This window comes from Kogia breviceps, chromosome 17, assembly GCF_026419965.1.
Source record: "Kogia breviceps isolate mKogBre1 chromosome 17, mKogBre1 haplotype 1, whole genome shotgun sequence".
Classification (NCBI taxonomy): domain Eukaryota; kingdom Metazoa; phylum Chordata; class Mammalia; order Artiodactyla; family Physeteridae; genus Kogia; species Kogia breviceps.
In genome coordinates this window covers 9,831,157-9,858,031 of record NC_081326.1, presented here as the reverse complement: position 1 = coordinate 9,858,031, position 26,875 = coordinate 9,831,157, and the positions used below count along the sequence as shown (strand labels likewise).

Here is a 26,875-nt window from a genome sequence, read left to right as displayed (position 1 = left end):
TTCTTTCTCCTAGCATAATGCTTTTGAGGTTTATCAATGTTGTTCCATACATCAGTAATTTCTTTCTTTTTTACTGCTGAATAATATTCCATCATATAGATATACTACCTTTTGTTTATCCACTCACTAGTTGACTGACATTTGAATTGTTCTTAATTTGGGGCAATTATGATGAATGTGCCTACGGACATTCACATACAAGTCTTTGTGTGGACACATATTTTCATTTCTCTTAGGTAGAGAGAGATATCTAGGAGTGGAATTGCTGGATCGTATTGTTAGTGTGTATTTTACATTATATGAAACTGCTCAGCACTTTTCCAAAGTGATTATAGTATTTTGTATTCCCACCAGCAGTGTATGAGCATTCCAGTTCTTCCTCATTCTTGTCAACACTTGCTACAGTCATTCTTGATTTTAGCCATTCTAATGAGTGAGTAGTAGTATCTCATTTTAGTTTTTAATTTGCATTTCCCTAAAGATTAGTGATGTTGAGCATTTTTTCATGTGTTTATGGGACATTTGTATATTTTTTTGGTGAAGTGTCTATTCAAATCTTTTGCCCATTTTTTTATTGGATTGTCTTCTTACTACAGAGTTATAAGATTTCTTAATATATTTTGTTCCAAATTTTCAAGGGACTTTCCATGCCACAAGCATGTACGTATGTATGTATACACACACACACACACACACACACACACAGACCACATAAACTGCTTGTTTCTTTCATATTCATACTTTGAAATAAAATCCTTTGAAAATAATGGGGTTGAATTTTTAATTCTTGGAAAGAAGCAGAATGAATTTTAAATGGTCATTAACAATCATTAAATTAGTGTTTTGAGGAGTTACCGGTAAGCTCTCAAAGCAGTAGAGTGGTTATTTACAAATCTAATAGTGGCTTCTGTTTTTTCAGTTTGTTCCCTGTTTATACAGGAGAAAAAAAACAACATCTTCTATAGATGCATGAGCGTTCTGTCAAAATCCAAAATCCAGTTCTTTCTGAAGAGGGATAAGGAAGTATCTGAGGAACTAGAAGAGAGAGATTGGAGTCTTTGCTTTTTTCTAATGCCTTTTATTCTACTGAGAGTTAACACATTTGCCTTCTGATGGGTGGTCTGTGGAAAGGATTAATGTATTACTGACATTGGCATCACTTTGGTCAGGTTCTAGTTCAAAATACAGTTACATGTGTGCGTGCACACCTACACACACACACACACACACACACACACACACACGCTTCCTCAAATGAAAAAGAAGAGTCTATCTATACCTCAGTTTTCCCTGCCAATTCTCCCTAATCCTCGCAGCCCTGGAAACAAGATAATATAACTTACGGGAGTGTTAGAGTAATTTTGGGAACAATACAGTGAACTAATAAAAATGCTTATTTCACCCTGAAATTTCAAATGAAAACTTACATAACTCTACACCCCATCATCTTTTCCTCTTTTCTGATTTTTTGATAATATTGTCTATTTATTCTCACCTCCATAAATAGAAATGAACTCTAAGATTTTTTATCTGCAAACATTACTCCAAATGACTTTGGCAATAATCTCCAAAAAAATTAGAATTAAGACAAATTCAAAACTGGTTAATGTTAACTATTTATAGGAAATGTGTTTGCATATATTTGTACACTATGTCCTATTCCCAAAGTCCCTAAAGCAAAATTAGAATTCTTAAAAGATACAGCCTCATCCATGTAACTGGTAAAGAGAGGTAGCTCATTAAAATGATGAGGCCCCTTTCCAATCATGATATGGTGAAGTCCACCAACCTCACCAATACGCACACAGCCTTGTCTTCAAATGTGAGAGAAAGCTAAGATCATGAGACATTGAAGAAAGCTTCTATCATGAAAGAGAGAAACTATGACAAAGAAACAGAAAGAAAAGAGAGGAAACAGACAATTCGAGGACAGAAAAAATCCTCAAAAAACTATGTTTAATCGTCTTAGAAACATAGAAGAAATTGCATTTATAAACCAAGAATGGAATATAATTTGTATAAGGTATAAGCAGAGAGCACAAAAGACCTCTTGGAAATTAGAAATCTAAGGTAGAAATAAAATAATCTCTGGAAGGGATAAAGTCAAGAAAGGCTCTTGTTGAGTGGAGCAAAATAAAAATTGATGGAAAATAAGAGAGGAGCTATATGAAAATTACAGGACCATATGTCTAACCATATTGAGAGCGATTTTAGAGAGGACTGAAAGAGATTGATAAGAATTAGTGATGGGTACACAGAAAACAAGGCAGACACAGAAACAAAGCAGTTGAACACTACCTAAGTAATGATCATGGTAAAAACACTGAAAATTGATTTCAGAAAACAAGGGGGAGGGCGCACATGAGCAAAGGACACTGCAATAATTATGTTTAAAATATGTAGAAGGTTATCTTTAATAGAAATTTAGACTTTTCAAGACAACTTAGAATTGTCTGTATATAAATGATCTGTATATGTCTTCTGTGTCCCATGTTCTAACATTAGTGATGATGGAGTTCCTGGAATAGTCATACAATCCTTTTATGCAGTGACTTAAAATCACCAGCCAAAGTCAGGAACCAGTATTTGGAAAAGAATGGTATATTCCCTTTCTAAAAGCCCTCTAATTCATGACAAGAGCAAAATGTTGCCTTTCTCAGTGCTGTGTGCTGTATTACAAATGTAGAGATACTGTTAGTTTTTGCTATGTTAATGTTTTACCCAATATTAAAATATGGTTCTGAATTATTGCATTATGCAGCAGATGTAGCATATGGTCCTTCGGCTTTTCGTTAGCTTCCCACCTCAGCAAACCAGAATACCCTTGAATTACCTTTCCTATGGTTCTGATATGCTGGGCTTGATTATTTTAGTGTTAGCCTTCAGAATTTGGAACTTGGTTTCCTCATAGGCTTGTATTGATGAAATTTCATTTTATAACTTGACTATGCATTTATATATTGTTGACATCGATCTCTATATTGTCATTACCAAGGCTCTCTGGGCTCGTCCTCTGTTATAATTTAGTTTCCACAAAACTGTGGGTTCTGATTTTTTTAATTAAATGTTTCAAAATCAAATGATTTAATCAAATATAAGAAATGATGAGTTAATGGAATTGATATCTCCTCCATGGAGTCCAATCAAATCCTGTCTGTAAAATAAATTAGCAACTGATCATCTCAGAAATTACAAATTCAGTTGCATGCTTTTCTATTTTAATTAGGGACTTGAAATAACTTTCCATTATGAATCGATTTCCCTCTTTTAGAATTGTCTAGGCCATTTAAACATTCTTGACTGGCTTCCTCCTAAGATCCAGGGCTCTTCTGAGCCACTTTTGTTCTTTTGAGTGTGTTCATTCAGAGAATATAAAGCCCGGAAAAATGTGGGAAGGTGATTCTGGCGCCCCATTTCCTTACCACCAAATCATATATGGCAGCCCTAAACTAAAATCCAAATCAGGCAAATAAAGGAAGTATGCTAGCAAATGAAAAAAATGTCTTAAAAATTGGTACTCTATTGAAAACTTTTAAGAAAGAAATAAGGAGAGACCCGTGATTATATTTATATTTTAGATAATCCCCGGTAGTAATGTAAAGATGGTGGTGGTGATAATGATGATAGCAGCTAACACTTAGTGTTTACTATGTGAAGGCATTGTCTTCAGTTCTTTACATGCACTAACTTATTTAATTCTCATATGAGGAAAGTACAGTGGTAGAATGTCCATTTTACAGATGAGGAACCTTAGGCACAGATAAGTTAAGCAAATTGACTAAAGTCACCAAGTTGGTGGTAGTTTGCAGAGACCCAGATCTGAGCCACACAGTGTAGCGAGATTAATCAGGAGTTATTGTGTAGCAGCAAACACAAGAACAGATGAGGGCTGGACCTATGCCCTACTTAGCCCAAGGTCAAGTTTATAAAGAAATGATATTCCAGTATTGTGGTCATTATGAAGCCTGCTTGAGACTCAATTAATTTTTAAATTATAGTTTTATAAGATATGCCTTGACATTATTATTCCATGGTGCCAACCTGGGCATTCCTCACAGCAAACAAACAAACAAACAAAAAAACCCTCAATCATAGACCTCTCAGAGTAAAATCCTACACGGATGTGGTTTGGCTTCTTAGCCAAAGAAGCATCTACAAATCACTCACTTGATCAAGGCATTAGTGTAAATCTGCTAATGGAATCGAGTTTAGAAGACACATTGTCCAGACAAAGCTTTTATTCAGATCACACAATTGCATAGATGAACTGACAGTTAAAGATTCAACCGGAATATGGCTTGAAGAGTTATGCTCTAGGGTGTAAAGATACATTTAGTTATGTTCATATCAGTTTTGCTCTGATTCCATGCCAATAATGGAGAAATCTGCAACCATTAAGCATTGCTTGCTTTTACATTGCCATTACATTAAATGCTTTGATCAAAAGTGCTTGAATGGTGAATATCTTTGCTACTGGGAAATTAAGTCAAGTTTTAAGTCAATTGCCATCCTGATAGAGCCAAAACATTTCAAGAGTAAAGGTCTTGTTTCTGACTGCCAAAGTTAACAGATCTTCGTAGAGTGGTACAGAAGTTACCAAAGAGCAGAGAATAGAATCACGGATAGACTGAAAAGTGGCATTTTTATCCAGGAATTTTTTTGTGAGGCAGAGGTTCTGTGAACACCAGGTGCCAATCACACAGCACCAGTGGATTTGCAAGATTATAGGACTGGGGAAGAAATGAAGATTAAGCGCTGGGTACCATGGAGATTATTTATGGTAATGAATTGTATAATTTTTCTAGACAGAGTCGGATTCGTGTTCATCCTGAAAAGAGATTACAGGAGGTCTGATTCTTGCAGTAAGCAAATGTCAAGCAGATCATACACGTACAGCATACGAATCAAAGAGTCCTAAAGCATATATGATTTATCGTCTACGAGGGGAAACAACCTGTTCCCTAACTGTGCGCATGAGATGCACTGGCGTCTTGTGAGAGGGGTAGAGACAGTGTCCTCTGTGCCACAAGGCTTCTTCCTTCAAAGGCTTGAAGAGTCTCTCAGGTTGTCACAGCCCAGCAGCTGCAACCCCAGTTGGGACAAGCACCGCGCCCTCCCGTGGCTGTCACGGAAACCAACTGTGCCTGCCCCACGTGCAGGTTGCCTGGGCCCTGGAAGAAGTAGTGGGGGAGCCGGGTGGCACAGTGTGTCCGTGCTTTGCCCGGTTACCGAGTCTGAGCCCGGGGTCTGCTCTTCCTTTCTGGAGTGTGGGGTGGTTTGCGGCGGGGGCTGTGCCCGTCCTCGGGGCGACCCTCAGGCTGCCGCTTCTCTCCCCAACCTTGGCGACGTTGCACTCATTTTTAGGATCCGCCTTTGATTGATTTGTAGAGCTTTCGCCATCGACTGCTTTGTAGAAGACAGCGCCCCCTCTGTACCTGCCTCTCGAGTTCACACTGAAATAGCATCTTCTTTAAATTTGCAGACAATACACTGAGAAGGGCACACTTCGGTGAGATTCTTTCCAAAAATGTTGACCACCTCAGTCTCATCGTGCGAAAACATCAGACAACCCGAGAGACATCCTACAAAATCCATGACAAATAATCTTCAAAAGCAGTATGTTTTTTTGTCATGCAAGTCACATGACCGGAGGGCCAAACCCCTATCATTCCGCCACCCCAGAATAATGGCCATGAACGTCTTAAAGCATACTAGAGTCTTGGCATTTCTATCCCCATATTTGCTTTAAGGAAAATAACATTATTCCGTCGTGCCTATGGTTGCTGAAGTGCTTTATTCACTTAAAGGTGTGCTGTGAACAAATTTCTCCGAGACGTGAGTACCGACGGACGCAGAGGTGAGCGTCTCTGCCTGTGGACACGCACTCGGGGCGGAGACCTTCACGTCGTGTCACCGCTGTGGAACTGGGGACGCCAGCTCAGCCCACCGGGGGCTTCGTAGTCAGGGGTGGTCGCTCCATACAGTTCAGCTCCTCACCTTCTCGAGCTGCAGGCATCCAGGGAGCTTTCGTGATTTGCTCTAAAAGGTGCCTCCCTCGCTGGAATTGAGGGTGAGAAATTTCTTGAGCAGGTTTTCACAGTCAGTGGACAAGTAGAAGGATTGCACTCAGTACCTGTTCCTCCTGTTCCTTTACGTTCTGTCCATCAAAAGGCAGCGATCGGTGACCATCGTATTTATAGGACGACTCGGGCTCCCCACCTCCACCGCGAGGCCATCTTACTTTTGGCCTTGACAGCACAAGGGGGTGGGGGGCTGGCGCCCAGCGTACCCCACTTACTGCCAGAGGTGAATTCGTGGCTGAAGCCGAAGTCTGCAACCTTGACGTTCAAGTCAGCACCCAGGGTGGATTTTCTGGCTGCAATACTGTACAGTGGACATGCTCTGCCAGAATTTGCCCGGGGCCTCTTTCTCTTTCACGCTGCCGTGATCCACCAGGTAATGGAACGTCTCACCTTCGCCAGCACACTCCACGACAAGGTAGAGTGTTTCCTCCGTCTGCGTCACTTCATAGAAGTTCATCATGTCGGGGTGACCCAGGGCCTTCTTTATCTTGACTTTGTGGGATCGTCTCTGGAGCCCCGAGGAGTCCTGCTGGCTCTTGTTCATGATCTTCACGGCCACCCCTTTGCCAATCAGGATGTGCCGGGGCCACCTCACCTTGGTGGAGGTATCCTTGTCCGTGGTCACGGCCCACATGGGTCTCATCCTCCTCCTTGGCAGAGATGGAGGCAAGAGGCCTTGCAGCGGATTGCCTTTTACTGCATAGACAAAGTGCCCCAAGGTCAGCTTAGAATTGAGAAAAGCTGGTGAAAAACTTGATCCAAATCACCTCAAAAGAAAATTGCTTCCAAAGCCCACCTGAAATACTGATCTTTATAATAGAACCAAAGCACAGGGCCAGACAAAGATGAAGATAAACAAACAACAAATATTAACAAACAAACTTTTTGAAGTGAGAAAAATGAATAAAGAAAAAAATGGGAAAAACAGTATAAAGAAAAAAGACAAATGAGAAAAAGCAATAAAGAAAAAAAAATGAGCAAAATCAAAAAGAGTAAAGGAAAAGTGAAAAAAATAATAGCAGACAAAATAGTCAAAAACCCTACAATGCCAAGGAAGAAACTAACTTTGGTCAAAGTCCCTCAGGTCACTGGAAACCAGCTTCCTGAGCTAAAAGATTCAAAAAACCTTAGTCCAGGCAGGGTCTTAAATAGGTGCTTGGAATTCCATTACAATGGCTTCTTATGAGGTCATAGCGAGAAATGGACCTTACATGGTTGAGGATAATCCACAGTAGATATTCTCACTTTTTGGTTTCTAGAACTCTTCACTCTTAAAAAAAAAAAAAAAAAAAAGTTGCAGATTGTACCAGTTTACATACTGACCAATCCCAAAATCTAGAATTGCCTGTCTTTTGTAAAAAATCTCTTTAACTTTTTTTTTTTAATGGAAACTGATATATGTTTCCTGCTTAAAATTCATTATATATATGCTTTCTTTTTTACAGCAGTTTGAGGTTTACAAAAAAAATGAGAGGAAATTGCAGAGTTCCCCAAACGTCCTCCTGATCCTCCTAACAACATAGTTTTGCATCTTATTAACATCTTTCATCAGGATGGTACACTTGTTACAATTGACTCAACATTGATTCATTACTATTAACTAGAGTTGTAAAGTTTACATTGGGGTTCACTTTTTGCGTTGTACATTATGTGGGTTTTGACAAATGTATAATGACATGTATCCACCATTACAGTGACATATAGAATACTTTTACTGCCCTAAAAATCCTGTGTTCAACTTGTTCATTTTACTTTCCTTCTCCCCTAACAACTTGCAACTCCTGATCTTTTAACAATCTCCATAGTTTTACTGTTTCCAGTTCATATGATTGTAATCATAATGTATGTAGCCTTTTCAGATTGGCTCCTTTCACTTAGCAATATGTAGTTAAGTTTCCTCCAAGTCTTGTTAGGTCATGATAGCTATTTCACTTTATAGCTAAATAGTATTCCACTATGTGGACTTATATAGAAGTTTGCTTATCCATTCACCAGTTTAAAGACATCTTGGGACTTCCCTGGTGGCACAGCGGTTAAGAATCCACCTGCCACTGCAGGGGACTCCAGTTCGATCCCTGGTCCGGGAAGATTCCACATGCCAAGGAGCAACTAAGCCCTTACGCCACACCTACTGAGCCCACACGCCGCAACTGCTGAGCCCACGTGCCGCAACTACTGAGCCCACGTGCTGCAATTACTGAACCCCAGGCACCTAGAGCCCGTGCTCCACAGCAAGAGAAGCCACCGCAATGAGAAGCCCACGCACCACAGTGAAGAGTAGCCCCCATTCGCCGCAACTAGAGAAAGCCCATGTGCAGCAACGAAGACCCAACGCAACCAAAAATAAGTTTTAAAAAATTGGATTATTAAACAAAAAGGACATCTTTACTGCTCTCAAGTTTGGGCAGTTATGAAAAATTGGCTGAAAACATTTGCATGCAGGTTTTTTGTGTAGACACAAAATTTCAACTCACTTGGGAAAATACCAAGGATCATAATTGCTGGGTTGTATGGTATTATGTTTCATTTTACAAGAAACAGTCAACTATCTTCCAAAGTGTCTGCGCCATTTTGCATTCCCACCAGCAATGAGAGTTCCTGTTGCTTCACATCCTTGTCAGGATTTGGGCCTCTGTCCATGTTTTGAGTTTAGCCATTCTAATATGAGTGTAGTGGTATCTCATTGTTGTTTTAATTTGCAGTTCCCTGATAACATACAATGTGGAGCATTTCGTATGCTTATTTGCCATCTGCATATCTTCCTTGATAAGATGTCTGTTCAAATCTCTTGCCCATTTTTAATTTTTTTTCTTATTGTTGAGTTTTAAGTGTTCTTTTTACATGTTGGATACTAGTCCTTTATTAGAAGTCTGTTTTGCAAAGATTGTTCTTCCAGCCTGCAGCTTGGGTTTTCATTCTCCTTTTAATACCCAAAGGGTTCTTTACAAAGCAGGATGAGGAGCTGGTGCTCTCTGGCTCACAATCTTCCCACTATGTTTGCCTCCTGTACATGCACTTGACCCTTTCCCCCCCCACCCCATAGAGTCCCTCAGTGGGACGCTGCCCTAACTCCTCAACTTTTTCAGCTGCCATTGACACAGGTTTGTGTGGTGTGTCTAACAGACTCATAATGAATGTTTGCACACGAAAAAGGCCATGTGGCTCCCAGGCCAGCAAACAACTTCTCAGAGTTGAAGATTGGTCACATCTGTTCCTGTAAGCAACCTACCCTGCCGTGCCGTTCATCCTGTCATGGTCCTTCTCAGAGGCCCAGCTTAGCGTGATGTGGCCTCATCACTGTTTCCCCTGTCCTTCCACTTCCTTTATTTCTCTTGCTCCTTAATGCCCACCCCCCAAATTCCTATTTGCATCTCATGCAGAGAAATTTCATTAACTCTTAGACCAGGTCATGTCCAGAGAACCTCATCATAAGCAAACACACACCTGGTGAAGATGTTCTGAATAATAATCATTCTTTCCTTGAGAAAGTCAGCTCTTTGCAGAGACTTTGGGCCTGTTCACCTGAAGTTATTGAGTCTTTGTATATCTGGGCATTTAACAACTTCATTTAGCCAGTGATTGGAAGGATAGGGAAGTCCATGCTTCAACCCTGAGCAGCTCCATGAAAGGTATAGATAAGCAGGGAGGGTTGACAAACCAAAGAGTCCAGGCTGAGCAAAACCACTTCCAGGCACTGCTTGCAATATACAAATAACAAGAAAACTCACCCGGCTCTGTGTACCAGCTACTTTCAAATACTCTGTCTCAGCCTGATTGGTAAATCTCTAAATTGAATAATAGTATTCTCATTCAGGGGAAGAAACGGAGCATCTATCTACACATAGCTAGCATTGGGATTTAAAAGTTCCCAGGACAAGTCAGATGTGCAGAAATGTAACTTTAATTCTTTATAACTGAACTCAAATTTCCAAGCCCCTGTTTCTGCTGATGGCAGAAAACACTGAATATTTGCAGTGAGAAGTTGCTCGGTCACTTCCTGTTTAAAACCGGGTCTCTTTTATACAAAGATTAAATGAGATTTGGGATTCTCTCTTCCCCTTCCTTTCTGTTGATCTGGTGAGTCCTGTTGTACAGATGTTCGTGCCTGTTCATCTTTGCTTCCTGGGGGCGCCTCCTGGCTAGGGTTTGGGGAGTGGTCCTCCCCCTCGGTATCGCTTACCGGAGTGCTCCAGCTGCTTTTCACTCACCTCGTTTCCAGAGAGAGCAATGCATGTGTTTCTGTGCTTGCTTGGCTGCACCTGGGCGCTTGCTGAGGCTGCTAGGACGCCAAGGCTCAGACACGGCTTCCATACACTCCTCTTTCGGAACCTTCCGTCCACAGCCCTGCAGTGAGGCTCCCTCTCCCCAGTATCCTGAAGAGCATGTTGATCCTTAACTCTCCAGAGTTGTGGGAACATTTTTAGGCATCCAGTGCCCCCATTGGAGCCAAAAAATCGTGGAGGAATAGAGGATGTTTCGAGAATACAGTTCTAAGAGACACTATAAGGCAAATGACATTTCCAGTTAAGTAGCTTCCAGAGTAAGTCAAGGAAGCATAAAACAGAGCAGCTGCAAAAGTGCCTTGCTCAACAGCAAAGTTTGTTCCAAAGGTCGGTGTTATCTTCGGTTACTGCAATGCCCTTCAGTTGTGTAGTTTCTGAAACTTTAACCACCCACACAAAGAAAATCTTTGTTAATTAGGAAAAATAAAAAATTATTAAGGTAACATTGCAGATATTAGGTGACCTGATACGAATATATTAAGTCTTTATAAATTTTTAATCAACACGTAACTTTATTTTTCCTGGATTTCTGTGCATGTATCAAGGTTGCTCCCTACTTGCTTGGGAGGTTATTTCAATAACTGGGATTCCTAGCCTAGAATGATCAGGGAAAAATGGAAAAGAAATTACTTTGACAAGTATAGATTGCTTTGGAAAGTGTTAGGCTTTAAATGTCTAGGGGAGCAATGTGTGACAGGTCAGATCTTCTACCTGTTTATTTAATGAAAGGTGTAGCATAAAGACGAACTTCATGTATCATTAGAAACCAAGTATTCTGTGTTGGTCCTCTCTTAAATTTTGTGTGCTTCTTTTTCACCAAAGGAAAATGTCTAAAATGTCTTTTATATTTTATAGCTATTTTATATATTTAGATTCTTCTCCACTTTCTGCTTCCAGATAAGTTTGGACTGTACTTGACACTTTGCATAAACTTTAAGATGTGTCCTACAACTTGTAAAGAAGACCTTGCGAGCAGTGATGCAGTGGTCTATGCATAGAACATGGGTTTAATCATTGAGAACCTTTGTAAGCTTTAATTTGTATAATTTACAAGATATGTCCTTGTGGTCTGTTAAATAGTAAGGAGGATATTTGAGGAAGTGTATATTGTTTGAGTGGGAACGAGAGGGATATGGACCATTGATTTGGGGGGAGTTTTTTAGTTACCCTCCATTGTTTCCTGACCTGCTGCTCTTAATCTTTGGAACTGGAGCATCACCAATAAGCGTCAAGCATACCATCCCTTCGCTCAGCAGTGAGCAGCCGGTATTTCATTTTCAAAGTCACAGAGCATGAGAGAGACAAATAGCAGCATTTGTGCTGTGCCAGGTGTCAGCAGGCCTTTCTGGACCATTATGGTGATGTCTTTCCTCCCTAAATAATTTTTACAAATACACTGATGAAGACAGATTTCTGTTATCTGTCTTCGATGGGTCGTAAGTTGAACTAGCACTATATTTTTTCCTGAAAATATGCACAGTTGTGACATGGCGTTTAATAGTTTGAGGCTTATTTCTGCCAGAATGAGCACAGCTGAAAGGAATGATGACCCTTTCATCTTTGTAACAATAAAATGGTTTCCTGATGTGTTTCCCTCACTTTGAATGTTAAGTTCATATTCCCCTGGATTTCTGAGCTCCGTCTTTTACCCGCTCGGAAACCCCGTGAAGAACACAGGTTTGGACCGCATGACAGAGGGTGAAATTAGTTGCATTAAATAATGATATGACAGGGCTTCCCTGGTGGTGCAGTGGTTGAGAGTCCGCCTGCCGATGCAGGGGACGCGGGTTCGTGCCCCGGTCCGGGAAGATCCCACGTGCCGCGGAGCGGCTGGGCCCGTGAGCCATGGCCGCTGCGCCTGCGCGTCCGGAGCCTGTGCTCCGCAACGGGAGAGGCCACAACAGTGAGAGGCCCACGTACCGCAAAAAAAAAAATAATGATATAACAAAAAGCCTTTCAAAATCTTTGCCACAGTGCAACATTCAAGTAACATTAAACGAAACAGAGTAAAAGTAGGCCACAGAAGAGAGTTCACATCTTGAAAGGAAATTTTGTGAACTAGATCTCTTGCAGATTTTGGAAGAGTCATTGGTGCAGAGCCTACATGCTATGGCTGGGGATCTACTCTCCAGTCATATGTGCAGTCTTTGCTCGTTTATTAATCTTTGGACATAAAATTAACTGTTATAGTATTTTCTTGGTACACTTTTATATTTCTCAAAAAAGCAAGATTTCATTGCTCAAGTTGCATTCAAGAGAATCATGGGGGGTGGGGTGAAGAAGGAGATGCACGTTTCTATGCGATGTTTCCTGTCTTCCTATTCTAAGTATATGTATTTAAACAACAGCATATATTTTATAAATTAGTATAAAGGTAAACTGTCCTCTAAAAACAGAAAGCAAAGTTTTGATACTGATTAACTTTATTTCTATCACACCTTGGTTTTATTTTGTTTCCGTTTATTTTTCCCCTGAAAAATCTGATATTTCTTTTTTTTTCTTTTAACTTTAATTCTACCATGTTGGGTTGTGGGAAAATAAAAGCTTCTGATAGGGTTAATCTAGCTACATAGAATTCTATGCTGAGTATGAACATAATCTTGATCTTTGATTAGATCTAAGCTTGTAATATCTTGTGATTAATCAAAATGGGTTGTCCTATGTCCTCTATCCCACAGATGGGATAGAGAATCATCAGAGTTCTCTTGAATATTTGTTTTAATCCCTTCTAGGATAAAATGGCTTTGGATCTTTTTTTAAAACTTTAAATCAGATTGAGTTCACCAAATAAATGACTAGGAAGAAATATTTTATTTTATTTTATTTTTTGGCTGCGTTGGGTCTTCGTTGCTGCACTCAGGCTTTTTCTAGCTCTGGCAAGCGGGGGCTACTCTTGGTTGCGGTGCACAGGCTTCTCAATGCGGTGGCTTCTCTTGTTGCGGAGCACGGGCTCTAGAGCGCAGGCTCAGTAGTTGTGGCGCACGGGCTTAGCTGCTCTGCGGCATGTGGGATCTTCCCGGACCAGGGCTCAAACCCGTGTCCCCTGCCTTGGCAGGCGGATTCTTAACCACTGCGCCACCGGGGAAGTCCCAAGGAAGAAATTTGGAAGTCCAGTTTTGCTAGGATTATAGGTCAAAAAAGAAGAAAGTTGGTTTTTAATTGACAGCATTTCAGTGTTTCACTGAACACACTTCATATGTTAAAAAAGTTATCTTGTAAAATTTGACAAATATTCCTATTTATTGGTAGTTTGAATAAAAATCTACATAAAAGAATATAACAAAACACCCTTCATGGAAATAATGTTGAAGTTCTTATTGTTCTAAACAGCATAAAAGATTCTTCAAGATTAATAATCTCCCCTCTTGTAATTATGTAATTCCAGTCTAGTTGAAATCTGATAACAAAGAGCTTTACTTTGGCAACTAAACTACCTGACATCTAACCCCCAGAGCACAGCAAGAGCGCTCAAACACAAACCGTTTACTGAGTGCGTCTGTCATTTCGGCCAACCATTTGGGCCTCACAAGACACTATTTCTCACAAAAGTTGCTCACCAAAAATTGTAAATTGAACTGTCTGCCCCAGAGCCACACACACTGGAGGGGCTCGATAAATACATGTCTATGATTATATACGAATCATTGAATAAAAGAACTGAAAAAAATCTGTACAGTTCATCCAGTCTACTTCTAGACTGGATTAATGACCCACAGGTATTAAAATAAGAATGATTTAATTTCTCTCTCTTTTTTTTTTTTTCTATAGGAGACCTGGTGAACCTCCATTGATAAAAGGCTGGCTTCCTTACTTTGGAGAAGCCCTGAAATTACAAAAAGATCCGCTAGGTTTCATGACTACTCTTCAAAAGCAGTACGGTGATGTTTTCACTCTTTTCCTTGGGGGTAAGTGGCACTTCAATAAGTTCTTTACTTGTATCATAATTTCTCACTTGTTCTTTAATGTTGTTATATTTTTCTCTAGGCAAAATACAGCATATTTGTACATTATTGTGTTATTTGTAGGTTACTACAAAAGAATACTATGTTTTTGAGTATAGTAATCCTCACATTAAAAAACAAATTATAGAATTCTCTTGAGGGTTCCTAGGGAACCCCACTCTCCTGGTATCACCTGTCGCTTGGTTTGGTTTAGCTTGCCTTTAAGAATTGTTTCTTGAAAAGCTAGACTACGTTAATGGACTTGATTTTGTAGAGCAGTTTCAGGTTTACAGAAAACTGATCAGACAGTACAGACAGTTCCCATATATCTCCTCTTCCCCCCATCCTAATTCCCCCTATTATGGACATCTTATATTAGTGTGGCACATTTGTTGCAACTGATGAGCCAGTACGGATACAACATTAAAAGTCTGTGGTTTAGGGGCTTCCCTGGTGGGGCAGTGGTTAAGAATCCTCCTGCCGATGCAGGGGACACGGGTTCGAGCCCTGGTCCGGGAAGATCCCACATGCCGCGGAGCAACTAAGCCCGTGCGCCACAACTGCTGAAGCCCGCGGGCCTAGAGCCCGTGCTCCGCAACGAGAAGCCACCGCAATGAGAAGCCCGCGCACCGCAACAGAGAGTAGCCCCCGCTCGCTGCAACTAGAGAAGGTCCGCTCGCAGCAACGAAGACCCAAAGCAGCCAAAAATAAATAAATTAAATAAATAAATTTATTTTTTTTTTAAAGTCTGTGGTTTACACTAGGGCCCACTCTTTGCACTGTCCAGTTCCTTGGGTTTTAACCAATGCAGCATGTCATGTATCTTCCATTACAGTATCACACAGAATAGTTTCACTGGTCTCAAAAATCCCCTGTGTTCCACATATTCATCCTCTCCCCCTCCTCCTGAGCCCCTGACAACGATGGATCTAGAATATATTTTTAATTTAAAAGTATTTGTTATGGTTCAGTGCACAGAGAGCAGAGTGTGGGTCTAGGAATGTTCCACAGCTTTCATTCGCACAGATGTAAATAAAGTAACAACCCTGCAGGTGAAAACAAATATATTTGTTATGGTTCTAACTTCAATAAAATGTTTACAAAACAAGGAAAAACCACACAGCAGGATCACTATGTAACCCCACATCACTGGGCTGAGAGAAGCTGGAATGTGCTCAGCTCATCCTCTTTGAAGGCCCACGCTCTCCAGCTGTAGCAGCTCTCTCTGGCCACCTAACAAACCTCCCCCAAATGTAATGCCTTGAAACAACAACTGGTCTTGCCCGGGTCCCTTGCGTGGCTTGAGTCATCTGGCTGATTGACTGGGGCTTAAATGGACCGAGATGACCTCATCACATGGCTGGCCGGGCCTCCCTGTCGACATGATGTTTCATCCTCAAGCAGATGTCCTTGTGTGGCAGCTAGTATTTCAAGAGGGTGAGGGGAGAATCTGTAAGGCCTCCTGAGGCCTTGGCTCACATGTTACAGAACCTCACTTCCAGCACATTCTCTTAGTACGAGCAAGTCACGGGCCAACCCAGATTCAAGGCTCGGAAAATAGATTTCCACTTCTTCCTGGGCAGAGTGGTAGAGTCACGTTGCAAAGGAGCCCATGTAGAGAGAGAGAAGAAGTTTATTCGTGGCCATGTTTCCATACCGTCTTCCACATCAGCGTATCACCAGGGCTAGGCATTCCTTTTCTTCACTTTTGTCTGCCCCGTGCATGTCCCAGAGGGCTAATCTCTACACAGTAGATTATCTACACGCCTCTGCCCTCTGACTTTTAGTTAGGTGTGCAGGTGGAGGGCAGGGAAGTGTGTTCTAGCTCTCCATCTCTTACTGGGCTCTGTAACACAGTTCACTTTCCTTTCCAAGAAAATTGAAGACATCAGGTATGCTCTAACTCAGATCCACACATATCCGTCAAATGTTTCACAATTATCCTTACCACCTCTGCTCCAGTTTCAGAGAATGTTCAAGACAGTCCACTTACCTGTCCCCATGACCCTCACTGCCTCCTCTGGGCTGGCATTTCATTATTTCTCCCTCCCATATATGTATTTTCGTTATTTTCTCTCTCGGGTCCTTACCCTAAGCTTCTAACAGTGCTTAATCTTTCCTGTATTTTCCTTCTAGTTACTTTTCACTTCTGTTTTTTCTCTTTTGCATCTAGATTTTTAAAGAGAGTTACCTACCCTTGCTGCCCCCGGTTGTTTAGCTCCCCAGAGACCTCCTAGCTGTAACCAGCTTTGTGCCTTGCTGAGGTCATTCATGGGCCATCACCTGCCTGGACTTCTCTGTCTGGTGCACAAAGCTGACCCCTCATTCCTTCTCGAAACGCTGTTCCTCCACTGTCTTGACACTGTACCTCCTGGGTCTTCCACCGATGCTGAGCATTCCTTATCTGGGTCACATTTACACATGCCTCTTTCTTTGCTCCACCCCCTTTATCTTTCTCTAACAGTCCTTGTAACTTTATGTTCTATTCCTAAAGAATTTAGATAATTTCTTCGTACTGTAATTATGTTGCCAAGTATCCGAAGCAACCTTTTGTACATAGAGCAACTTCCCTTTTGTGCTACCATTTCCATGTCATTGGGAGGAAAAAAATGATCCAACTGGATGAAATGGTCAGCATGGTCAATTTCCCACATGAATGGGTGGTATTTGTTTCATTGCATCTTACTCCCTTGGCTGGCAACTGGCAAGTTTCCTCCAACAGTAACTATATGCTCTCTGATTTCAGAAGAACTGAAATGGAAACAAAACCATGCGTCTTAGAGACAGAGACATTGTGGTGTATATGGTGGTCCTCATGAAGGCCTCCAGGGTCTAGGCTCCACCTACCTCCCCAGCCCCGTCTCTTGCTACTTTAATGCACCATTAATACACCAAATTGCTGGAATTTCCTCCTCATATACCATGTCCTTTTGTGCCTCTTTTTTCTGTGTGGTTCTTTCTGCCAGAATGCTGTTCTTCTATTTCTGAGTCATCCTTGAAAGATGACTGACTTGGATGCTTCTTTTGAGGCCATCGTCACGTATCGCTTCCTCCCAAAATCCTTCACTGACCATTTCCCTCCCCATGGTATGTTTGATGCCTCTTCTCCAGGCGCCAATTACTCCTAGTATCACTTCTGTCGTGGCATTTAATAAATTGTGAGTGTATTGCTAATTCACTTGTCTATTTCCCTTCATTATTTTCTAACTTCTTTACGGCCAACATTTAGTTCAGAGCTCAGCACTGATTGACTCACAATAAATATTTGATGAGGAAATTCCCAATACCTTAGAGCTGATGAAATACTTACGATAATACAAATAAAGGCCATGGCTGGGGCTTCTATTCTGAGTGAGCTTTTGGTTTCATAATACAAAACTGTATTCTTCACTTTAAAAAGTCACTCTTGGGGGGGAATAAATTAGGAGTTTGGGATTAACATATATGCACTACTATATATAAAATAGCTAATCAACAAGGACCTACTGTGTAGTACAGCGAACTCTACTCATTATTCTGTAATAACCTACGTGGGAAAAGAATCTAAAGAAGCATGCGATGACCCAGCAGTCCCACTACTGGGCATAGACCCTGAGGAAACCATATTCAATAAGAGTCATGTACCACAACGTTCACTGCAGCTCTATTTACGATAGCCAGGACATGGAAACAACCTAAGTGTCCATCGACAGATGAATGGATAAAGAAGATGTGGCACGTATATACAATGGAATATTACTCAGCCATAAAAAGAAATGAAACTGAGTTATTTATAATGAGGTGGATGGACCTAGAGTCTGTCATACAGAGTGAAGTAAGTCAGAAAGAGAAAAACAAATACCGTATGCCAACACATATATATGGAATCTTAAAAAAAAAAAAAAAGATTCTGAAGAACCTAGGGGCAGGACAGGAATAAAGACCCAGACGTAGAGAATGGACTTGAGGACACGGGGAGGGGGAAGGGTAAGCTGGGACGAAGTGAGAGAGTGGCATGGCCATATATACACTACCAAATGTAAAATAGATAGCTAGTGGGAAGCAGCCGCACAGCACAGGGAGATCAGCTCGGTGCTTTGTGACCACCTAGAGGGGTGGGATAGGGAGGGTGGGAGGGAAATGCAAGAGGGAGGAGATATGGGGATATATGTATACGTACAGCTGATTCACTTTGTTATAAAGCAGAAACTAGCACAGCATTGTAAAGCAATTATACTCCAATAAAGATGTTAAAGAAGAAAAAAGAAAACAAACAAACAAAAAAACCAGTTTCACTTGCTATCTTCATCTTAGATACTGAGAAGCTTGCTGAATTTCTAATGTCGAAATAATTTGGCCATGGCTATCTTTTTAAACTCAACAGTAGACAACCATAGTTGAATACGAACTGCTACTTCCCTTTAGCTTCTTCCTAGAGTTTGAATAAATTCCTGTCAAAAATCCTTATAATGTATGTGGTTCTAATGATCAGTTTGCAAAATAGCTCATTTGGAAAATGTGAAACGAGGAACAGTGTCTCCCACCTTTGTCCCATGATGTGATTTCAGTGAGTGTATGTTCTTGCGTGATGAGCAAATGATTGTCATCCCCCGAAGTCTCAAGGGACATGGATGTCATCTTAATAAAGAAATTAAAAGGTACATCTTTTCATGAGAAACCACGTAAATTCGTGACCTGTCGCAGAAAATAGTTCTCTAATTGGTTTTGTGTGGTGGTGCAGCGGAGTCGTTTTCCCTAGATGTCACCCCAGCGAAGCACCACTGTATATCATTGTCAGCAGCGAGCGAAATCTCCCTGATAAGAGGGGGAGTATAATGTGGTCATCCTCATGAAATAAAAAGTTGGTTCATAGTCCACTCTTCTAATGAATATTTTCAGCTTGACATTTAAAAAACGGCTATTGAAGAGCCAGCTAAACATGGAGATCAAAAGGTTATAGTTATGGAACATTTCTTTAAAATTCCAATTTATCTCATATTTCTTGACTGGGCATTTCTATTTCAAATAGTCAAATAGTTGTTCTGAATTCTCTTGGATGTATTTCTGTACAGCACCAAATATCTGAAATGCAAGCATCAAAATTCAGGTTATAATGATCCAGATGTCAAACTTCTTGTGTATAAGACATCAGAGTGAATGACGTATTTTTTTTTTAACATTTAGTGACATACTTGGCATCATGCAGGTTCACCTTCCTAAGAGAAGTAATTTGGGGCTTCCCTGGTGGCGCAGTGGTTGAGAATCCGCCTGCCGATGCAGGGGACACGGGTTCGTGCCCTGGTCCGGGAAGATCCCACGTGCCACGGAGCGACTGGGCCCGTGAGCCATGGCCGCTGAGCCTGCGCATCCGGAGCCTGTGCTCCGCAACGGGAGAGGCCACGACAGTGAGAGGCCCGTGTACCACAAAAAAAAAAAAAAAAGAAGTAATTTTGAAGGAAGTGAAAAGGCTGTTGAGTTAGTAAATGATCGTATGCAGGTTATTCAGGAATGCTTAAGGCCCAGCCAGCTCCTAAAAACGGAAGACAATGAAATTATTGATAAAGAATACATTAAAAATGTTGACCCCATTTCAGATTTACTGCTCAAAAGGATGGTTTTATATATATGTATATTTTTTTACAAAAGTGAGCCTCATTTTGACTCTGAAATTCTTTAAATCAATATATCACATCAACTGCTGATAGCTTTCTTCTCCCTTCTGAAAACACAGCAAAGGATATTGTTTCTATCTTGTGATCTTCATGAACTAGGCAACTTGCCTGTTGACACTTAGCATTCATTTACATAAAACCACACTGGAACAAAAGTTATTTTTGCTCCAAGAATCCATGGCCTTTAGAATAACTTTTCAAATTTCCTTTGTTAAGAAATTTAAATTCATTTTATGAATGTATATGTGTTTTCCTAACTGTCTGATTAAAGATTACAAAGAAACTCTGGTTTTGCATCTCACGTTAGCAGATGGTGGACAGATGGTTTAAATTAATATTAATTTTGGAAAACTTAGCTTAAATTGTTTATACTGAAGATTAAAAGTTGGAAAGCCAGCTAGCATCTCCAGTGTTATTAGTACTTCCAAACCCACTCAAAAAGTAAAATCCAGAAAATCAAAAGGTCTTACTCAGCAATCCACATCTTACTCAGATAAGAGAGTCGGTAAAGCATAATGCCTTGATGTTGAAGAAAATCAAAATAAGAATGAGAAAAAGAAAATACAGATTCCGAGTGTAAAGAGTCTTGAAAAGAGCGAGAATTTTATCTACAAATTGCTTTAAACTAATCAGTAATGATTTTTTAAAAGAACCTGTATGCCACAAACTGTTCATTAAAAAAATATTAAAACTGGTTGCTAACCAGACACAGTTTTCTGCATTTAGCTTTTACTGTTTTTATTTGAAATTAACCTCATAGTTTCTTACCATATCCTTACCCCCAAGGTGAGATAGAGAAAGAGAGAGAGAGAGAGAGGGAATATATGTGTAGTTTTGATGAATTCTAGATAAAAACTGTAAAGCACACGAAGCCTCTACTTCAGTAGGCCAATAGCCAGTGGCTTCTGTTGCCATGGCTGAATACAGTTTTGCCTTTCCACTTCGATTTTGATGAATATAGAAAATAGGTAAGAAAAAAATTCAAAATATTCTCTAAACATTATGTTTTACAGACTGAGCCTTTTACACATTCTCTGAATTTTACTGACTAATTTAAAACAACTCTGTAAAGATATTTATAAGCAAAGTCCTTTTGTTTGGTGAAAGGAGAAAAGTATGAATCACCACCTGTGAAAATGCACAGCCTTGCCTAAAATTATATCTTTTGCAAAGTAAGAGAATTCACTCTTTTTTCAATTATTTGTCAGGCAGATGCTGGCAATTTTATTTAATTAAGCTGCCATGGTAAAGCAGGTGTCATAAAATATGCCCAAATCCAATGGATTCCTTTTTTTTCTTCTCCGGGGGTGGGGGTGGGGGTGGGGAAATCCGGTTTACTTTGTCGATACAGCTTTAGGGTCTGACCAGCATAGATAGTAGGTCACTTCTAGCTTTACCCTCATTCCTAGACTGGCCCACCTTATTAAATAAATTAAGGGGAAATAGAGTGAATACAATTCAAGTCATACGATTTATTTTTAGAAAAAGAATTATAGCACGTATATTCATGTACACTAAAAACTTAAACTCTGTTTTAAAATTGTAAAACAAAAAAACATTTATCCTGTTTCTAGGATTAGGTTGAAAATTATTCAAAACTTTATCCTAAATCTGGTACCAAATTGAATTTAATTTCTGTGATGCTGTTTGAGTTACCATAAATAACAAGTGAGAAGTTGTTCATCTAAGAAAGCTTCACACACACACACACACACACACACACACACAGGAACGATGAGGTGAAGAGCTAAGTATAGATGATTCGACAAACTTTCATGTCTAATTATTTACTGTTTTCTAGCAGACAAATAAGCATTAAAGTTGTAGGATCATCTAAATTTCATGTGTGTTCTTGGAAAGGGAAGACTTATTAATGCTAGCATTGAATACTTCCTACATATTACCTCTAATTAGCAGGAGTCTTAAAGCAGCCCTCCAGTGAGAAGGAGTCGGCACTGTGTAAGGAAAAGAACAGTGTGTGGGGACTGTCTTCTTGTCTAGGCTCTGCCACTAAAAATGGCGGCATGATCTTGGCTCTTAGCTTCTCCTGACTTTCTTTAGCTGATAAATGCTGGAGAGGGTGCAACTAGGAATCTCCAAGATCCATGCCAGTTTTGAGAGACAGACCACAGTATGACGCTGTTACTCAATGTGCCTTCCTATAAGAATCACTTGAGGGACTTGTAGGTCCCACCTTCAAGCCTTCTGAATAGGAATCAGGAAAGAATCTGTATTTTTAACCAGTACCCTAAGTCTGGACTGATATATGAAAATGCCAAATGTCACCTCCTCAAAGAACCCTTGTTGATAACACCAGGCAGACCAAAGCATATTCCACTTCCTGTTGCCCTTACACTGTGTTCCCGCCTCTGCTCTGTTACTGTCCATAACAATACAGTGGTTCCTTTACATCTTTTATCTCAAAAGTAAAGAGATCCAACCGAGTATCTGGATGTCAATAAATGTTGAATGAATGCATGAATGAATGGATGAAAGCGTGATTGGATGGGTTCTAGTTTTGAAATCCTCTTTCGGTCACAAATCAATAGGAGAGTTTGGAAGTGTTACTAAATCTCCCTGAGCTACTATTTTCTCATCGATAAAATGAAAACTTTGGTATTTGTGATTTGTTGTTAGTGTTGAATTAGACGTTCATTTGTGAGTACCTGCTTCGTACCACGTCTTCATTTATTTGAGTTAAAATTATTGTATCCAATCAAAGCTAAGATAAATACCAAGTATGAAAAAGCTCTTTGTGCAGTGTAAGTGATCAGTAAAGGAGTAGCATCTTACCAATTTAAGTTGCTTGTTTGTTTTCTGATTGTATTATTGGGGAAAAATATGAGAAGGGTTTAAGTAATGAATGTTGAGACTATTTAAAAGATAAATATCTTGGTAGTTCGTTAAAATAAAAATTTGAAGAATAATCTATCTTTTTGAAAATCATTAAGAATTTCAGAATATTTAACTTCAAGCTTCTAGCATTTTCCCACCATCTTCCATTTTAAAAGGAAATATGTAGTGGAATTTTGAATCAAATAGATTTTTATTGTACTTTGCATCTTTTGAGATGTGAGTTATTAAGGTCTTTCTAATTTTGATTAAGATATTCTCAAATTTCAGATATCTTGTTTTGTTTTACTACCACATGAATTCATGTTCTCATTTATTTCTTTTAGGAAATTACATAACATTTATCCTGGACCCTTTCCAGTACCAGTCAGTGGTAAAAAATAAAAAATTAAGCTTTCAAATGTTTACTAGTAAATTCTTATTGAGAGTATTTTCTGTCAAAAAGATGATGATATATCATGACCTGAACGACAAGATTCATACTAGCTATCAACTTTTACGAGGGAAGCATTTGGACACACTGATGGAAAACACAATGCGGGCTGTAAAACAAGTTTTTGAACCACAACTCTTAAAAACCACAAGTTGGGACACGGAATATTTGTTGACATTCTGCAGCTCAGTAATATTTGAGATGACATTTACAGCCATACATGGAAATGTTCTCGCTGGCGATAGGAAAACATTTATTACTGAGTTAAGAGATGATTTTTTTAAATTTGATGGCAAATTCACACATTTAGCATCAGGCATACCCATTGAGCTTCTAGGAAACATCAAGTCTATTCGAACAAAACTTATAAAACAATTGACAACAGAAAACTTAGCTAAGTTACAAGGATGGTCAGAAGTTGTTCAAACGAGGCAAGATATCCTGGAGAAATACTATACGCCCAAGGACACTGAAATAGGAGGTAAGAAATTTCTGAATGATGACTTGTCTAAAATAAAATAATTTACAATAGACCTTTGAAATAAAAAGATAAAATGGTGACCTTGAGAATTTTTATGCTTTCTAATTGGCTAATGATAAAATGTTTTACTCTGAAACAACCCTTTATGATAATTGATTTTTTTTTTCTTTTTTTTTTTTTTTTTTGCCGAGATGGTAATGCAAGGTACTTAACGGGGATAATGAGAAAGAGTATAACTGAGCTGCACTTACTCCTCTTATCTCATCCCCCCTCCCCTCCCCCACCACACACACATTACATTTTAAACTATTCTCATTAGGCAGAAAATTAGACTTCAGAAGCCTATTGGTCCTCATTAGCATGCACTGATCCTTGGCTGGGTCTGTGTCCTAACATCTTTTAATTAGCACACTGCAAATCTAATCAGTGTAATAAACGCTATTAATCTTCCTTTTCACTTATTTTCTCCCAGCACATCATTTAGGCTTGCTCTGGGCCTCTGTGTCAAACACTGTTCCAACTATGTTCTGGACGATGTATTACCTTCTACGGCACCCAGAAGCTATGGCAGTGCTGCGTGACGAAATTGACCATTTGCTGCAGTCAACAGGTCAAAAGAAAAGGCCTGGATTTTCCATCCACCTCACCAGAGAACAGTTGGACAGCCTAGTCTACCTTGGTAATTTATTTTTATCTGTTATGAAGAAAAGAAGGTACCTCTCTCTGCAAAGTCAGTTTATCACTCAAAGCTGTTTACCAAGAGGTGGAGGACACAGCTGCCTAATTGACATAATAACACCCATTTACATCAATTATAAATTATGTAGTTTATAGCCGTAGATACTCTCATTGCATGTAAACATTAAGGCCTAGGTAATTAACTATGTAAGGTATATGCAAAAGGCTAAACCAAAGCTTTGCAATTATTTGAAAAAAATAAGGTTTATGCCTATCAAGTCACTTGAGTCTGAGCATCTGTTGGTGTTTTAATGCTTTCCAAACGATGCTGGACTATCTCAACAAGAAAGGTATTCGGGATTGAAAAAGAAAGTATTTCAGACAGACAACTTGTGTGCAAAGCATACTTACTCTTCCCTAAAATGGTGTCTGTATTTTCAGGCAGAGGTTAAGATGTATTATACAGCTTGCAGTGTTATGATTCGCAAAAATGCAGTAAGAGTGATTTCCACTGGAAGTTCATGATTCAGACACACTTGGGGAAGAAAGGGAGGGAGGGAAAAGAAAAAGCCACAACTACAAATTACTTCATGTGAAATGTCACTATTTCAAATACGTTTGAGGTCAGAAGTGACTAAGTTACTTTTCTTTTTCTATGTAGGCCTGTGTGCCTGTAACAGTGAGCTTTTTTTTTTTTTTTTTTTTTTTTGCGGTACGCGGGCCTCTCACTGCTGTGGCCTCTCCCGTTGCGGAGCACAGGCTCCGGACGCGCAGGCTCAGCGGCCACGGCTCACGGGCCCAGCCGCTCCGCGGCACGTGGGATCTTCCCGGACCGGGGCACGAACCCGCGTCCCCCGCATCGGCAGGCGGACTCTCAACCACTGCGCCACCAGGGAAGCCCAACAGTGAGCTCTTGATAACAGCGGATTCGCCTTTTCTGGTTTTGATGAGACCACTCTCATTATGTGAATGAATTTTAATTCCCAAAGTTAAATTCCAATCCAACGAGTTATTCTCTGCTTTGTCTGTATTGACATTTCATCCTGTAGTTTCTTTTACTATACACTCTTCCAGGGCCCTTTGGACAAATGTAGGAGCAAGTCTTTATATTATCTCTGTTGCTTCCCTCGTTTGACAATGTAGGCAAGTATTTTAGCCCGCGTCGGCCTCCATTTTTTCCCTTTTAAAGATGTTCCAGGTTCTTTGATGGGAACTTCTGGGAGCAAAGGCCCTACAGGTCTTGATCGGTGTTGACCACCAGCTGACGTTAAGAATGGCCCCAGGGCTTCCCTGGTGGCGCAGTGGTTGAGAATCCGCCTGCCGATGCAGGGGACGCGGGTTCGTGCCCCGGTCCGGGAAGATCCCACATGCCGCGGAGCAACTAAGTCCGTGAGCCATGGCCGCTAGGCCTGCGCGTCTGGAGCCTGTGCTCCGCAAAGGGAGAGGCCACAACAGTGAGAGGCCCGCATACCGCAAAAAAAAAAAAAAAAAAAAAAAAAAAAAAAAAAAAAAAAAAAAAAAAGAATGGCCCAAGTGTTCTGGAGATTGTTTGCACTGGTTAGGATAAGAGCCATCAGAGTCAGTGGCAGGAAAGCTTGCCGTGGAGTGACAGTTGGCTTATTCAGTCATGCCGTTTTTAGCATACATTATCAAAGTAATTTTATTTATTTTTTTAATTGGAGTATAATTGCTTTACAACGTTGTGTTAGTTTCCGCTGTGGAACAAAGTGCATTATCAAAGTAATTTTATATTTGCTTGGAGAAGGAAAATAATCCCAGCATTATTAAAATACAAATATTATTTTATTTTTCTTTTCTGAATGACTGGGGACCAAATGCACACACTTTGCATAAAGTTCTGGGTAGTTGCTTTCACGTAGACACACAGTATTTTCTGGGTAGAAGATTTATGGTTCCTATGAATATCAAGGTTGCATTTCCCATTTATTCAAGGAATTTCAATTGCATTTTATGAGTCAGATAATGTATACAGGGACGTAAAGCAAATGAACTTTAAGGAATATGTGTTTGTATTCAGAACACAGTTATAAACTCTTAAAATTTAGTTGAAATTCATCCACTCTCTTTTTACTCTTAACTTCTCACTATTGAAAGAAAAGACCACTTTAAAATTGTGGTATTAAAGCAGACAAGTTTAAATTTATTCAAGCTGAAGAAATGGCAGGTTCCAGAGCCGTAATCCGGGTCCATTTAAGTCCATCACTAGAGTAGAGATTTTCACCCAGGAGCCCTCAGACTTTTACAGCTCCCTTATCATCAACAAATGACCATCACCAATCCCAAGCACCTGGAGATCCACCTGAGTACAGGAAGCACGTGCAGCAATCTAGAAGGTAGACCCCGTTCACCACAACCTCGGGTACCAGCAGAGGCCAGTGTTGTTCATTACGAGAATTGAATCTTCTAGATAATAGGGTCCAATTTTTTCTTTCTCCAGATAGACAGTTTGAA

The 26,875-nt window shown here is 40.1% G+C and overlaps 1 protein-coding gene across 2 annotated transcripts in view; it reads left to right on the top strand.

Annotated features, from left to right (window-relative positions):
* CYP7B1 (cytochrome P450 family 7 subfamily B member 1) overlaps positions 1–26,875 on the top strand; it is a 177,924-nt gene that overhangs the window by 130,583 nt on the left and 20,466 nt on the right. Inside the window, exons 1-4 of one of the 2 annotated variants that reach the window (XM_067017161.1) lie at positions 11,364–11,392; positions 14,135–14,271; positions 23,138–23,725; positions 24,198–24,404. In XM_067017161.1, coding sequence (XP_066873262.1) covers positions 14,220–14,271; positions 23,138–23,725; positions 24,198–24,404 — 847 coding nt within the window. In that variant the 5' untranslated portion in view covers positions 11,364–11,392; positions 14,135–14,219. Of the gene's footprint in view, positions 1–11,363; positions 11,393–14,134; positions 14,272–23,137; positions 23,726–24,197; positions 24,405–26,875 lie in introns of those variants that run through there. The other variant, XM_059042613.2, reaches the window with a different exon arrangement.